The 16,894-nt window shown below is 45.9% G+C and overlaps 1 protein-coding gene across 1 annotated transcript in view; it reads left to right on the top strand.

Annotated features, from left to right (window-relative positions):
- The first annotated feature begins 122 nt into the window (after positions 1-122).
- The window catches only part of Rtkn2 (rhotekin 2), a 67,581-nt gene continuing 50,809 nt past the window's right edge, over positions 123-16,894 (top strand). The window contains exons 1-2 of the mRNA XM_052744797.1: positions 123-370; positions 8,373-8,569. Of these exons, the coding sequence (XP_052600757.1) occupies positions 332-370; positions 8,373-8,569 (236 nt within the window). The 5' untranslated portion in view covers positions 123-331. The remainder of the gene's footprint in view (positions 371-8,372; positions 8,570-16,894) is intronic.

The raw sequence follows: 16,894 nt of genomic DNA, 5'->3' as shown, positions 1-16,894 counted from the left end.
CCAGCCCAGCCGCAAGTTCTTACCTCAAGCTCCGCCCACTACCACAGACCCCACCCACCCGGGCGGGCACGCTGTGCTCAGACCCCGCCCACCACTCTTCTTGGCCCCGCCCATGCCCCCCCGCCCGCGCTTAAGGCCAGCTGTTGCCGTGGGTCTGTTCAGAGCCCTCGGGTCTTCCGTCGGCGGTGGCCGCAACGCCTGAAGTGCGCGTGCGCGGCGTCGCAGCCTGGGTTTCCCCCGCAGCCCGGACTTGGTACGGCCGGGCGGTTGGTGCGGTCTGCAGCTGCAGCCCGGGGCGCGCTTTTCAAATCGTTCCCGGACTTGCACCGGCATGGAGGGGCGGCTGCTGAGGGGCCTCCCGGCGCAGCAGGTGAGCGAGGCCGGGGACTGGCGAGCTGCAGCCTGGAGAGAGATCGGGAGCCCGAGCGTGCTCCGTGGCTTTGCACGCCTCTAGGCTGCACCCCAGGAGGAGACTGAGGCCGGGGCTGGAGAAGGACACCGGGGCCCTGCTCACCTGCGGGTCCTCCTCAGGCTTGCAAAGCCGAGGTGGTAGCTGGGGAGCGGGTGCCGGGGTTGCTACCAGCGCTTCCTCGTCCCGCACCGCTGTGCATCTAATGGTGTGGGCGTGCATCAAACTGGAGGGGGGCGGGCGGCGGGGTGGACGCTCAAAAGGCATGTTCTTAGCTTTACGGGAAGATAGAAGTTTAAACGAGGATTCTTGCACAAATGCTAGGAAAAAGGGAGGACACTGAATTGCAGACAAATTCAGTGTTTTTTAGTCACGTAAAATGAGTTCAAGCCTTTTTTACTTAGCGTAGTAGAGAAAGAATATTTCTTGGCCACATCAGTTAGTCAAGTGTTAAAAGTATACTTCCTGTTCATTACTTTTAGCCTTTTTTTAATTAAAAGAAAACTCAAATGCCTTTCAAGCTACATCTTCACTTCCATTTTAATTTTCACCTTCTTTTACCGGCTTCTGAAGTATAGTAATTTGCACTATATACAGTTGCCAGATTTGTGGGTCAAGACTGGAAGACTGCTGTTGCATAGAATTTCCTTAGCAGATAAGGCATTGTTAGGAAGTAATTCCTCTGTAATTCTCTGAAAAGTTGAGCAGGCTTTGAGTCATTGTGCGAACCGTATTGGTAGTAACAGGTGCTGTTTTCTACTAACATTCACCAAACTTTCAAATCTCCTGTAAATTATTTCTTCTTATTTTGTTACGTATTTTCAGCTGTCCTGTTTGCATATTCCAAGGATAACCTTGAACTCCTGAAGCTCCTCTTGTGTCCACCTCCCTAGTGTGGATATTATTTGAGTGCCCCACCCCGCCTGACTGATGAGGAGCCAGAGTCAAACCCAGTGCCTTGTGCATTCTAGACAAGCACTCTGTCAACTGACACAGACTTGATTTTTAGTGAACTGTAATAAGATCTGTAATAAGATCAGGTTTCAACTTCACAGGAATATTGAGTCAGGAAGAGAATTTTTTTTTTTTTATTTTTGGTTTTTCGAGACAGGGTTTCTCTGTGTAGCTTTCTTGTAGGGATCATGTGAGTGCTGGTGTGGTAGTCCAAGTCCAAATGTGTTTATTAGTGTGTGCTGTAGCGACATTTAAGAATAGTGCAGAAGAGAAAGGAGAATAACAAAGCGTGGCTGTTTGTAAGGAAAATGGCGCGCGCGCGCGTGTGTGTGTGTGTGTGTGTGTGTGTGTGTGTGTGTGTGTGTGCGCTACTTGAATATTACATATAGAAAATATGGTAAGACTGGTTTATATTAATATAGTAAGATATAATTGTTAGTAATTTCTGAGCATTATAATATCAAAATAAAATGCAGAATTAGTTTTTGTTTGGGTCTTTGAAGATAAACAGCAAAATAGTAACAGGTTTCAACTTCACAGGAATATTGAGTCAGGAAGAGAATTTTTTTTTTTTTTTTATTTTTGGTTTTTCGAGACAGGGTTTCTCTGTGTAGCTTTGCGCCTTTCCTGGGACTCACTTGGTAGCCCAGGCTGGCCTCGAACTCACAGAGATCCACCTGGCTCTGCCTCCCGAGTGCTGGGATTAAAGGCGTGCGCCACCACCGCCCGGCCAGGAAGAGAATTTTTATACTTGACTAACACTGACTTTTTATTTGGTATGTGTCCCCTACCCCCACCCCAAAATGAAATCTATGATCTAATAATAGGATGAAGCCAGAGGTTCGGTCCTTTGAGCTCTGCTCCAACCTTGGAAGTGTCTGGGAATAGCACGTTGGTTTTGGAGTGAGATTCAGGTCAAATCACACTCTGCTGTGCAATTCCCGAGAACCCACGGGTTGCTCTGAGTCCGGTCTCCACGGTCACAGAATGGCTGAAGTGTCTGTCTTAGGAAGGTCTTGGATTTGATAGCCTCTCTATCTAAGGGACAGGACTAACAACACTTGACCTGTCCTCTGAGCAGCTGAGGCAGTCGCCTAACCCTTCCTTGTAAAGCTTAAGCTCCTGCAAAAAGCACCAGTACGCATAAAGTTTGAGAAGAAGCATTTTGCCCCTGTAAAGTGTTTTCAGAACGTGAATGAGATTTCTATCCTCAATTCTCTAGACTGGTTAGTGTCAAAACAATTTCTTATATAAACAGATCTTCAGTGCGTGGAATTTTGTTATTAACCATTTCTTACATAAACAGTTCTTCAGTGCGTGGAATTTTGTTCAGAAACAGAGGTTAGGGCTGGTGAGATAGCGCCGGGGTAAACGTGCTCGCTCTACGAGGTGGTGACTTAAGCTGATCTCTGGGACCTGTGGTGAAGGGAGAAAACTGGCTCCCCAAAGTTGCTGTCTGGCCCCCACATGAATGCCATGGTACTGCAAGTATCTGTATATGCACACCTACACACACACACACACACACACACACACACACACACACACACACACTCTCTCTCTCTCTCTCTCTCTCTCTCTCTCTCTCTCTCTCTCATAATGACAATAATAAATAAAATGTTTTTAAAAGTAAACATACTCTAGATAAGCTGCTTTTAATTTTCTTTATCTTCCCCTTGGTCTCTTTGCCAACATGGCTTAGTTACAGTTGTTAGGTGGGTTGTAATTTCAGTCAGAATTACTTATGGATTATTTCTCTCTTGTTTTACGAAGCCCCCCATCCCTGCTTTCAATTTTCAAAGTCACTTCTTAGGATCAACGATGAGGCCATTCTCTGTCTTTGTGCTGTTCTAGCTGTAAAACCTGTCAGACATCTCTTCTCCATAATCTAGATGGCCTGCTTTGTAATCTTGGCTTTTCTGTGGCAGTAGAGATCAAATTTAGGACCCTGTGCCTTCTAGGGATACAATGTACTGCTGAACTAGCTCTAATCTCTCTTCCCTGTGTGGGTTCACAGGTGTAGAGTTACGCTTGTCTGTGCACACACATGTGTAGAGTTACACTTTGTGCACACAGATGTGTAGAGTTACACTTGTCTGTGCACACACATGGAGGTCAGAGGTCAGCTTCAGTTCTTTTATTGTTCTCCACTGTTTTGTTGCTGATTTTTTCTTTCAAGACAAGGTTTCACCATGTAGTCCCTGGCTGGCCTGAAATTCAGTATGTAGAGAAAGCTGAACTGAAATCACAGAGATCTACCTGCCTCTGCCTCCCCTGTGCCGAGATTAAAGGTGTGGGCCACTATTCCTGGCTCTGTGTGTGTGTGTGTGTGTGTGTGTGTGTGTGTGAGAGAGAGAGAGAGAGAGAGAGAGAGAGAGAGAGAGAGAGAGAGAGAGAGAGAGAGAGAAAGACAGAGCGGGACACAGAGACAGAAGGAATCTTCTACTGAACCTGGAACTTTCCATTTCTGCTAGCCTGATTGCCAGTAAGCCCAGGATCTGTGTCTTCTCCTCCCTGGCACTGGGGTTACAGGGGCACACCGTGGTGCCTGGCTTTTCTGTGGCTGAACTCAGGTCCCCATGCTCTCACAGCGAGCCATCTCCCTACCTCCCCGTTTCTACTTTTATGTATCTTAAAGGTTTATTTTTATTTATGTCCATATATGTGTGTGTGTATGCACATGTGTGTGGGGCCCCTGGGAGGCCAGGAGAAGGTGTTGGCTCCCCTAGAGCTGGAGTCATAGGTGGTTGTGAGCTGCACGTTGTGGGTTCTGCCAGCCGAACTCCTACCCTCTGGGAGAAACAAGCACTCCTCACTGCTGAGCCGTCTCTCCAGCCCTTATGTTCTGCTTTTATAGGGTCCAACGTTTCTGTTTCTAGCTTGGCTCTGCCCACTCCATCTTCGCTGCTAACTTTAAAGATTTATCAGGACAGCGATGTGAGTTTCTGTGTGACCTGATTATACGCATGCCCTTATTCAGAAAATGGAACTCTGGAAAAGAGGATGACCAGCCCCACTCTTCTCGGGGACTTGCTTTCCAATGACACTCCAGCAGGATGCATATGGAGCAGCTTGTCTCATTGGCCATGGTCATCCTTTACTCTGCCTGGCTGTGCCCTTCGGGCCCAGGCATTAACCATGATGATTTAAATTCCTCAGTCCTCTTGGAAGACAGTCAGCATCACTGCATGCTCAGCAGATGCCCTTCCTCTCGTGATCTTTATTCTCACAGGATCACCCCAGACATCAGTTTCTCCCCAGCAGTACCATGTACACCTACTCAAAAAAGACTAGTCCTTGGGCTCTATAAACCATTGCTAGGCTAAGGCTGGTTAGCATTGGTCAGAGGTTTCCTTCTTCACGGACGTGTGCTAACAAGTTGTGTGGGAAGCATAAGATTGCTGCCGCCGTGGACACCGTCAACTGAGTGTGTGCAAAGACGATGTGTACATACACTTAGCAGTTAGTTCGCCCCGCTGAGACAGCCCTTTTCCATCTGCTTGACGAGCCAAGGCGAAGGAGGCAGGGTCCAAGTCTACAGTGTGGATTCGCTGCAGTGGGGGTAAAAGGGCACACGGTAAATATTTTCCATTTTGCTGACCACAGCCTTTAACTGTCCCACCTTGACCCATTGTAGTTGGAAAGTAGCCACCGCCAGGATGAGACAGAGTGATTCAGTAGGACTGCATTTATGCGCTCGTGTGATTCAGTGCAACTTTATTTACAAAAGCGGGCACCCACCAGGCTATAGTTCGCTAACTCCTGCTGTAAAGGACGACATTGTCGTCATAACTGCCACGCATGCCTCATTCCCTTGGTGAACATCAACTTAATCGCACGGATAAGCGTTTGTTCGTTTTGTTTTAAGGCTTTAGGGTCCTTCGCGCTACTGTTTCCCAAGCCCCTGTCATTTCGGGAGTCCGTTTCAACTGGTGAAGCCTGGAGAAGGCTCCCCTCCTTGATCAGCTGGACACCCTGGAGTCCAGGCTCGTGTGTAGTGTGGCTGTGGCCCCCTGCTGGTTCCTTCTGGTTGTTGCAATTTTAAGATTGCTGGATCTCACTGTCCCACAATAGATGTTCGTCTGAGCCAGTAAAGCACTAGACCAGTGGTTCCCAACCTTCCTGATGCTGCGACCCTTTCATACAGTTCCTCATGTTGTAGTGACCCCCAACCGTAAGATTATTTCATTGCTGCTTCAAAACTCTAATTTTGCCACTGTTAAGAATCATCATGTAGGGCTGGAGAGATGGCTCAGAGGTTAAGAGCACTGACTGCTCTTCCAGAGGTCCTGAGTTCAATTCCCAGCAACCACATGGTGGCTCACAACCATCTATAATGAGATCTGGCACCCTCTTCTGTATACATAATAAATAAATAAATTTAAAAAAAAAAGAATCATCATGTAAATATGTGATATGCAGGAGATCTGATATGTGACCTCCCCCCTCACACACCAGGGGTTGCGACCCACAGGTTGAGAAACATGGTGCTAGAGGAACTTAAAAAAATGCCCAGTCCTGCCTCCATAGACCCTGATTTATTGGGGTCAGGTACTTTAATCAGGCTCTTTCTCTGTACCTCAGTGGATTCTCAGATGTAGCCAGCTTTCAGAACCTCTGCGCCAGTTCAGTCAACTGCCTCATTGCTGCGTTTAAAAGGCAGCGCTGAATTTCGAGGCAGCAGATGGCATTTATTTGTATTTGCGCTGTGGGGTAAAGCAGCTCATCCCAGCGTGCACTTGCTGGCGCTAACCAGCCCGCCACCGTTTATTACTGCAGACATGTGGGTCACGTAGATGGTTCTTATAATGAACTGCGGATGACGTGAAAAGAGAAATAGTCATTGGGCTAACGAGTGATACACTGGTGACTTAAGAGTTGGGGAAATGCGGTCACGTGCAAAGAAAGGATACCGGCCCGGGACAGCGTTTATACGGTGCCCCAGCCTAAGTCAGCGTGCACTACTTGACGAGTCTTTGAGGTGATGACGGAAGGTGAGGATTAATCGGATCTGTCCTCTGGGGTGAATATCTCAGCTGATTCATCTTGGAGAGTCAAATCAAGCCATCTAGCAGTTGGCTTTTGGGGGTGACCGTCAGAAACTGTCAACTCTCCTAACTGGCGTTTTCTCTTCCTTTTGGAATGATTGTCTTTTTAATATTCGGCACTTTTATCATTAGAGTCTCTTGACATTTTTAAGTTGATGTATTGGTGCAGGAAGGAAGTAATAGCTTTTACTGCCGAAGCCAGGATCGTCACTTAAGTTTTAGAACTAGACACACACGAGTTACGTGCTTGCACGTGCAGAGGGCCTTGGTGACGTACAGTATTTACAGAGTTGCTGTGCGTAACTTGAGAGCTGTGCATCTTGTTTATAAACTCTTAATGATATGAATGAGACTCATGTATTGAATGAGCCCATTACATTGTCATTAAACGGAACAAAAGACCTAGAACCAGAACTAAACTACAAAGAAATTTCTTGGAGACTCCGAAATAAGCTGGCCCAGAGCCGAATCTCTGTCCCAGCAGCCGAGGCCTCTGGCATTTTCCAGGCACGGAGCTTCTAACCTTGGCTTCTGAGTTTTGTTTCCACTGTTGACTGTGATGACCAGCCCAGTCCTCTCTGCTGGTGAACCTCGGTTCCTTTATTCAGCTGTCTGCTCAGAAAGCTTTTCCTTGGTGAATTCAGTGTCCTTCAGCCATATCCGAACCTCCTGTAGCACGCATGATCTGTGTATGTGTGTAGTCTGGGACTCACAGTTGTTATTGTATACTTAAAAAATGTTTTTATTTGTGTGTGTAGGTTGTGTGTAAGTGCACGTGTATGGAACAAAGAGGGTGTTGGTTCCCCTGGAGCTAAAGTCACAGGCAATTTTGAACTGCCAGGTGTGTGTGCTGGGGACTGAACTCTGGCCCACTGTAAAAGCAGCAAGCATCCTTAATTGCTGAACCATCATTTCTCCAGCTGCTTAGTGGACATTTCCTAAGGCTACCATAACAAACGTAACAACTGACCAACATGTCCTCCTCCGGATCTGGCGGCCAGAAGTCAGAAGTCAGTGTGTTGACAGCACCATCCCCCTCTTCAGGCCCTTCCCTTGGCTCTTCCAGGTTCTGGCTGCTGTCATTAACCTGCTGCGTTCCATCTCTGTCCTCACATGGTCTCCTCGTGTGTCTGTCATCATAGGGCCTGCTCTCTGTGTGTCTTCATACAACCAATCCCGTGTGTGTGTCCTCTTGTCACTGTCTCTGTGTGCCTATGTCTTTATGTGGCCTCTGTGTGTGTCTGTGTCTTTATGTGGCCTCTGTGTATCTGTGTCTTTATGTGGCCTCTGTGTATGTCTGTCTTTATGTGACCTCTGTGTGTGTCTGTGTCTTTATGTGGCCTCTGTGTGTGTCTGTGTCTTTATGTGGCCTCTGTGTATCTGTGTCTTTATGTGGCCTCTGTGTATGTCTGTCTTTATGTGACCTCTGTGTGTGTCTGTGTCTTTATGTGGCCTCTGTGTGTGTCTGTGTCTTTGTGTGGCCTCTGTGTGTGTCTGTGTCTTTATGTGGCCTCTGTGTGTCTGTGTCTTTGCGTGGCCTCTGTGTGTGTCTGTATCTTTTTCTGTCTTTTTGTGTCCTTCTCTCTGAGTCTGTGTCTTTACATGGCCTCATTAAGATTTGAGACCCATTCTAATCCAGTGTGACCCCATTTTAATTAATAACGTGTAAAATACTGTGTCCAAATAAGGGCGCATTCTAGGGTTCTGGGGAAACATGAATGTTGAGAACTCTATTAAGCTAATGGAGTTTATAGTGGCTTTGTTTTTCTCATCTTTGATTCTGTTTTGTTTAGCCAGTATGTTGGAAAGAATTTCTGTATTTTTATAGAGTGACAAGTCAAAAACTTTGTTTCGTTCTCAGAATGGTATGAAAATAAGCGATATCTAGTGCATTTCCCATTGCCTGTCTTCAGTGTAGTTCTAGACTATTGCTACCTCATACAAATGCTTCTCTATTTTAGGGCTGCAACATCCGAGAAAAAATAGACTTAGAAATCCGAATGCGAGAAGGGATATGGAAGCTGCTCTCCCTGACTACAAAAAAAGACCAGGTTTTACACGCAGTCAAGAACCTCCTGGTGTGCAATGCCCGGATAGAGGCCTACACGGCGGAGCTCCAGAAGTTAGAAGAACAGATTGCGAATCGACCTGGAAGCCGGTTAGTGCTGTAGCATACCTACTCTTTAACGTGCTTCGGTATTTGAACAGAAGACACAGTGTAATTTAAGTGTAAGTAAAAAAATGTCAGGTCACCAAACCTTTTAAAGGCCAACATAGAAGTGCAAGCCGACGTAACGGTTGTGTGGACAGCAGAGCCCAAGGTGAACTCACGGAACAGCAACTCCTGTTGAACAGTTCTCTACTTAGCATGGTACTCTAAAGTGAAAGTGTTTTAAGAGCAAAGACTGGGGAGTGTTTTTTTTTTTTTTTTGTTTTGTTTTGTTTTGTTTCCAGAGCTGAGGACCGAACCCAGGGCCTTGCGCTCTACCACTGAGCTAAATCCCCAACCCCCTAAAGATTTATTTATTTATTATGCATACAGCATGTGTGCCTGCAGGCCAGAAGAGGGCACCAGATCTCATTACAGATGGTTGTGAGCCACCATGTGGTTGCTGGGAATTGAACTCAGGACCTCTGGAAGAGCAGTCAGTGCTCTTAACCTCTGAACCATCTCTCCAGCCCTAAGATTTATTTATTTTTTATTAAATTTAATCGTATATAGGAGCCTGTGTGTGTGTGTGTGTGTGTGTGTACACACGTATATGTGCCCGAGTATGTGGATGTGGACATGGAAGCCAAAGGTGTTGAATCCCCTGAAGCCAGTGTTAGAGCAGACAGTTGTCAACTGCCTGATGTGGGTGCTGGGAACTGAACTCGGGTCCTCTGGAAGACCAACGAATGCCCTTAGCCACTGAGCCACCTCTCCAGCCCAAGACTGGGGAGTGTTTTAAGAAGAAAGGACAGAGATGGAGAGAGAGTGGAATACACAGAAAAGTGTCTTTAAGAATTTAATTGCTGGTGCTAGAGAGGCGGCTTAGTAGTTAAGAGCACTGGCTGCTCACAACCATCAGTAACTCGAGTACTAGAGGAACCTATGCCCTCTTCTGGCTTCCTCTGGGCTCCCAGCATGGACATGGTTCACATACATACATGCTCACACAACACCCATACATCTAAAATAAAAATAACTCTTTAAAAAAATTAATTGCTTAGAAACACACATATAATGCTAATTGCTTATAGATGTCTATTTATCCCAAAAATAATAGCAACTGAGATCAGTTGAATTGAGTGGGCCACAGATTGTCAACATACAAATGGAAGGAAACTTAAAATAGACAAGCACAGCCCTTCCTATGGTGAGCAAGTTCCACAGAAGGGAGTGGTGTCCTCAGAAGCGCTGCCAACTAGTTCCAGTCAGGGCTTGCTGCTTCGTTTCTGGCCCTGAGGTCTCTGTTGCTCCACGTGGCCCTTGTGGAGCAGGTAGAACATTTGTGTATCACGTAGTATCCTATCCCACAGACAATGCCAGCTCTTTTCTGGACCTTGGGTAGACTCACTTTAGAGGCTAGATTTCAGGGGCTCTTAGAATAGCGTTAATCACCCATGTTGTTTGTAGTTCTGGTACCAGTGAGAAGTCTGTCTGTGCTCTAGTGGTCACTGGGTGGGGCACTGTGTCCATTAAATTCCTTAAAAGTAAGATATGGACAGGTCGGACAGGTTTCTATAAAAGTAAAACAGGAACAGGGTTGTGATACAGTAGATATCTAGATACAAAGTGGCTCGTTTGTCACTGGCCTACCTTACTGAGGGTGCTGGAACCTTCGTGCCTCAATCTTGTGTTGCAGGTGCATTATGGTGTGATGAAGTAATGATGCCTCTATGTGGGGTTATAGACATACACCCAATGGGATGCTTTAGTACTCAGCAAATCTCCTATTCTCTGCATTCTATGCCCCAGCATTACTAATAAAAATATCCCATTGTCATCATCTAGGAAAGTATTTGGAGGCTGATGTTCCTAACCCCGGTCATAGGTCACCGAGAGGATGTGCTTATGAATCGGGAGCTATGCCAGAGTTATGCTGACAGCACATGGCAGAGCAGAATATTTTTAAGACAAAGCTTGAGCATCTAGAATAGGGTAAAGTTTGGGTTATAGACTCCTCCGTTTTGATGAGGATTTTTTTGATGGCAAGGGATCATTTAAACAGCAAAATTTGAGACGCTTTGGTTTAAGAGAGTGTGAGACCAGGCATTCACTGTTTGATTGTTTCTCTAGTTCTGGGAGAGTCTTCTGGGACTGTTTACTACTCCTTAAGCGTTTGTGATCAATTGTGAGTTCAGCATATTGTTAACTTGGCATAGCTTTTCTGGAGTCGATGACTTATAAAGATATCAAGAAAGCCTAGTCCATGGTAGATTTATATAGCAAAGCTGGGGCAGGGGAATCGAGACTCTTAACTAAAAATATGTCCACATTTCTGGGGTTTTTTTCCTCACTAGTAAAAATATCTTCTTTTCTATGCATGTACCTAGTTTACATTTTCATCATTCATATGAAAGCATTGTAACTCTTTCCTGATATTTCCTGGGATTTACAATGATTCCTGACTATCCTGTGTGATCCACCGATTTCCAGTTTCCCTCTGTATGTGCAGAGGCAGCTTGAGGCCACTGACCAACTATAATGGGTATTATAGTACTTGCCTCCCTGTTGGATAGAAGTCATTGTGAAGCTGGTCGAGAGTCCTCCCATAGCGTCTTTACTTCCTTGGAGAAAATGACGTAGACTCCACCCTTTGATCAGCCAGGTTCACCCAGCTCCTGCCAGTGGCAGTGAACTCGGTAAGCACTGTGCTCAGATGTCCCTGTCAGAAGAGTGCAGTGTGACAGTATGTCGTCCCAGGGCAACGGAAGGATCTGGAGCAAACGTGTTGCCTTTAGATGCCGGTATCTATTCCTTAGTTTGTGTAGTCTCTGAGGGAGAGAAAAATGCTTTCATGTATGCTTACATACATATGTAATATATATTACCGTCAGTTAAAATACCATTTTAATGAGAAAGACACTGATCTAACTCTTCTAAAACTTCACAATAAAATGTCAAGAATTATTATACTGTTACTCTAGAGCAGTGGTTCTCAACCTTCCCAATGCTGCGACCCTTTTAATACAGTTCCTCATGTTGTGGTGACCTCCAACCGTAGAATTATTTTCACTGCTAATTCATAACTGTAATTTTGCTACTACTATAAATTATAATATAAATATCTGTGTTTTCTGATGGTTTGGGGGAGCCACGACCCACGGGTTGAGAACCACTGCTCTACATCTTTTTTTCAGAGCAGAATCAAATCAGAGAGCAGTGGGTGTGGCTGAGGAACATCCGATGTGAACTGGATCTTGTGGACTGAAGGAAACAGTCCCACCAGCTGCTCCCCCCAAAAAAATAGCTAATGTGAGCCTAGAGTGAAGCTAAGAGGACCTGGAAGAGATGCGCTTGTTTGATGAGCTATGTTGGGTTTATTGGCAGAAGACCTAGACTGCTATAGCGGTGAGGTGTGGGATTGACCGCTGGGCATTGTGCTGCCCGTCTTCACTAAAAGTCTGGAAACCAGGACTGTGAGCCTGCCCAGGGCGCATAGTGCTCCCAGAGCTAGGTCAGGGACCTGAAGACTTCAAAGGCTCTGTACCACCCCCCTGCTTCCAACCTGAAACCACCCTTGTATCCTTCTACCTCTCAACCCTGTCACGTGATTACAAGGTTTAACGTGCATCTTTTTTTAAAATTTCCTCTTAACCATTTTAAGCAAAAAGAATCCATGATATAGTAGTATTTGGGGGAGATTGTATGGAAGCAGAGGACTATGAGCAAAATAGTAGAAATGGCCACTCTGAAGACAGATGGTTAAGACAGGGAGCCACAGAAACAGCAATGATCTTGATCTAGTTCTAATAATGAAATAGCTTTTGTGTGTTTTGTTAAGACAGGACCTCAGTGTGTAAACCGGGCTGGCCTAGAACCTGCTGTGTAGACCAGGCTGGCCTTGAACTCATGGCATCCCACCTGCCTCTGCCTCCCCAGTGCAGAGATTACAGATGTGTGCCACCATGCCTGGCATGAAATTACTTTTTTTTTAAAGTTTATTTTTAATTATGTGTAGGTGTGAGTGCATACATGAGTATGGGTGACCTTGATGACCAGAAAACGGTACCAGGTCCCCTGGAGCTGGAATTACAGGCTGTTGTGAGCCACCCAGCATGGGTGCTGGGAACCAGACTCAGGCCCTCTGCAAGAATAACAGTACCTGCTCTCTGCTGAGCAATCTCCCCAGCCCCTGAAATGAGTTTCCCTGGGCCTTATTACTGAGCCTTCACTTACCGTGTTCTGTTTCATAAACCGCCACTGATGGCTGATGAAAACAACCAGGTTGTCTCACCGTGTTAAAGCCTTGAAAAACCAGGGCTGCAGGCCCCCTGCGCCATGTGCGTCGACTGCATTTATGTCTACTGGAGTAGTGCTGGGCTCATGTCACACTTGAAGGAACTGAAAGCAGAGGGTCATCGCTCTGCAGTCAGGGAGGAGGGGACTACTTGCCCTGTTCCCTTTCTGAGCTACAGTGAACATTAAGATTCACTTTGAGAGCAGTGAGCTGTGGGCTGCTTCCCCTTGATGCTTCCTTTCCTGCTCCGGGGTTCTCCCTGGCTACTGTTGCTCACAACGTCCCAGTGGGCCTACTTCTGCCTTCGGAAGAACCGCTTCTCCATCCTGAACTCTCTCGTAGATAAACATCCGCAAGTGTTCGCTGAGTTGGCCATTAATTTCGTGGCATGGGTGCTCATCCACTGCCTTCTCTCTCTCTCTCTCTCTCTCTCTCTCTCTCTCTCTCTCTCTCTCTCTCTCTCTCTCTCCACATTGTTCTGTTGAAGCCTTTGAAAATGAGTTGCAAGTGAGACACGCGCACCTTAATAGTTTGATAGTTTGGCATATGTCTATCTTCAAGAACATTCTCCTGCATAGTCAAAATATGATTATATGCAGATTGTTAATAATTTTCTATATTCACCCTTATCCAATTGCTCAAAATCTCTCATAGTTGGGGTTTTCTGTCTGTTTGTTTTTGCTAAAATTTGATTTGGTGTCATGTAGTGCATCTGGTTACATCCCTTTGGTTTCTATTAATTACCCTTTTCTAAAATTCACTTTTCATTCATGCTTTGAAGAGTCTAGACATTAAAACCTTTTAAATATCCTACATTCTGCACTTGTCTGGTAGTTGCCTTAAGTTGTCCTGGGGCCTTCTCCATATCTTCTTTACTACAGCTGGAAGTTGACTGTGGGGCCCTATGGGATTGAACCTATGGCCTTGCACATGGTCAGCAAGCTCCCTACCACTGTGAGATTGAACCTATGGCCTTGTACATGGTAGGCAAGCTCTCTACCACTGTGGTATTGAACCTATGGCCTTGTGTATGATAGTTAAGCTCTCTACCCCTGTGGGATTAAACCTATGGCCTTGTGTATGGTAGATAAGCTCTCTACCCCTGTGGGATTAAACCTATGGCCTTGTGTATGGTAGATAAGCTCTCTACCCCTGTGGGATTAAACCTATGGCCTTGTGTATGGTAGATAAGCTCTCTACCACTGTGGAATTGAACCTATGGCCTTGCACATGGTAGACAAGCTCTCTACCATTAAGCCCCATATTCAGCTCTTTTTCTGCTTTTTATTTTGCAGTAGGGTCTCACTGAGTTGTCCAGGTGGACCCTGAATGGGGGACCCTGCCTCTGCCTTCCCAGCAGCTAGATTCTAGGCCTGTTCCTCAAGACCTGACTCAGCCCCTTTCAAATGGGACTAACTTCAGCTTCTTGTCACCTTTTTCTCTCTTTGTTTTTTTTTTAAAAGATTTATTTATTAATTATGTATACAATGTTCTGCCTGCGTGTACGCCTGCAAGCCAGAAGAGGGCACCAGATCTCATTACAGATGGTTGTGAGCCACCATGTGGTTGCTGGGAATTGAACTCAGGACCTCTGGAAGAGCAGCCAGTGCTCTTAACCACTGAGCCATCTCTCCAGCCCCTCTCTTTGCCTTTTGTAAGTGGAGTCTGAGTGCAGTTCCTGGTCAGACAAACCTCCAGCCACTCCGACCAGCCTCGAGTTTCATGCTTGGCTTTCAGAGTATGGTATTATCCCATAAGCTTCAAAGTCAGTGGCTTTTTCATCCATCTCTAATCCTCACTTAAATCACTTAGAACAGAAGGGTTTGCAAACAGTGATTATTTGGTGCTCTCCCTTCGGTCCCCATTGGCTGAAATTCTTCCTTCGGCCCTCCTGGATTTGTCTGTTTTTTTTTATAACCGCCTCACTCCATACTCGCATAGGTGTGACCATCTATGGTTGACCCACATGACCACACCCTGGAAGAAAACTGATTCTCCCTCCCCCAGAAGCATCATTTGCCAGTAGTTCCTCCGCTAGGAGTGGGAGCCTCAGGAGCCCCTCCCACTCCGTGCTGGAATGCTGACTGGCGTGATCCTGTGTCGGTCTTGTGCAGGCAGCCATAGCTCCTGTGAGACCATGAGTGCAGGGTCCTGTCGTGTCCAGAAGACACTGTTTGGTTTCTGGTCCTCCCTGACCTCTGACCCTTAACAGTCTTTCCTCCTTCCAGTTCTGGATGGTGACTGAGCCTTGAGAAGGGGGTTGTGCTATTTCTACTTTGGTAGCGTGGATAATATTTATATATTAAAGCAGTCATCTCCACCTGAGCTCTAGATTTCAGTCTGCGATTAAGCAGTATAACATTCACTGCTTATCATTGTGCTGTCCAATGACACTGGACATTGTGCTGTCCAATACTGTCACGAGCTAGTAAATTCCACAAATGAGTGGTTTTCTTTCTCTGCACATTCTTGTGTATTTCAAGTATTTTCCCTTAGAATTGCTACTTAAAAGGGCAGCGTCCCCAGTTGCAAAACTTTCAGGCCACATTTTCTTCCCGTGAGTCTTGAAAATCTTCCATGACTTAGTATTTTTTTTTTTTAACTAATGTTTAATTATCTTTCCGTTGTAAACAGCTTGGCCTTTTTGCCTGGAGACTGAAAGTAGTGTTTGTCTTTGTTTTGTTTGTTTTCAGTGTTGAAGTGGAATGTGTGTGTAAGATGGACTCTTGGGCTTAGTTAGGGATACACACACACACACACACACACACACACACACACACACACACGCGCGCGCATGCACACGATTCTTTTATTTCCTGAAAAAGTTTATTTTAGAAAATGAACTGAGCCGGGCGGTGGTGGCGCACGCCTTTAATCCCAGCACTCGGGAGGCAGAGCCAGGTGGATCTCTGTGAGTTCGAGGCCAGCCTGGACTACCAAGTGAGTTCCAGGAAAGGCGCAAAGCTACACAGAGAAACCCTGTCTCGAAAAACCAAAAAAAAAAAAAAAAAAAAAAAAAGAAAATGAACTGTTAATATTATCTAGGTTTTTTTTTTTTTCTTATTTAAGAACTCTTACCACTTACACAGATGTTGGACCCTGGCCCCATCTTCCGTGACCGTCCCTTGTGATCTCTTAGCACCCAATTATTTTTCTTCTTTCGGTCCTTTTTCTTCTGGCCAGCTGCATCCCAAATTTGCTTTTCAGTGTTGATCTCGGAACTGACTCGACTCCCTCTGGTTCTGCTCCTCATCCTTCCCACCGTGCAGCTGCCTCTGCTTCATTCTCCCCTCGGAACGTTTGGGTTTTCCGGTCCTGCCAGCACATTTACCTCCTTGGTCTCACGGCAATGACCTGTTGAACTGCCGGGAATTCATTCTGGAGCGTTGTGGTGTTCGAGTTTTGTTTCTCTCTTTTGGAGGTGTGGTTGCTAGAACATTTTTTTTTTATCAGCTGACTCTCTCCAGTGGCTGTGTGTGGATCTGAGGGTCTCTTTTTTGGAGATTGTTAGGGTTGTTCATAATGGTTTAGTGGTGTTTCCCTGCACCAAGACCCTGGTGGGATGTTGTTAGAAGGGCTTCCTTGCTTTCTTACTCAATAGAGCTTTGTTTTTAGAGTAGTAGATTATACCTTCAATAATGATGCTTTTGAGGACATTGGTTAGTTGGCTTTCTGGTTCTTAGATATGACGTTATTTCTTGGGGTTCTTAAGGTTAGCTGCTTTCTTTTTATTTTCATGCCAAACTTTCATAGGCCCTCTCTCCCACTTCATGCCTCTCTTCTCCTCTCTCTCTCTCTCTCTCTCTCTCTCTCTCTCTCTCTCTCTCTCTCTCTCTCTCCATATATATGTATGTTTTTTGAAACAGGGCTTCTCAGTGTAGCTTTGGCTGCCCTGGACCTTGCTCTGTAGACCAGGCTGGCCTTGAATTCACAGAAATCTGCCTGCCTCGGCCTCCCAAGTGCTGGGATTGAAGGTGTGCACCACCACCGCCCATCTGTCTCCTCCACAGTATTAACAATTGTTGAACCTAAGTACA

Source organism: Peromyscus californicus, unplaced genomic scaffold (genome assembly GCF_007827085.1).
Source record: "Peromyscus californicus insignis strain IS unplaced genomic scaffold, ASM782708v3 Scaffold_19__1_contigs__length_69161282, whole genome shotgun sequence".
Taxonomy (NCBI): domain Eukaryota; kingdom Metazoa; phylum Chordata; class Mammalia; order Rodentia; family Cricetidae; genus Peromyscus; species Peromyscus californicus.
The sequence above is the reverse complement of the archived record's forward strand: the minus strand, read 5'-3'. Positions and strand labels throughout refer to the sequence as shown.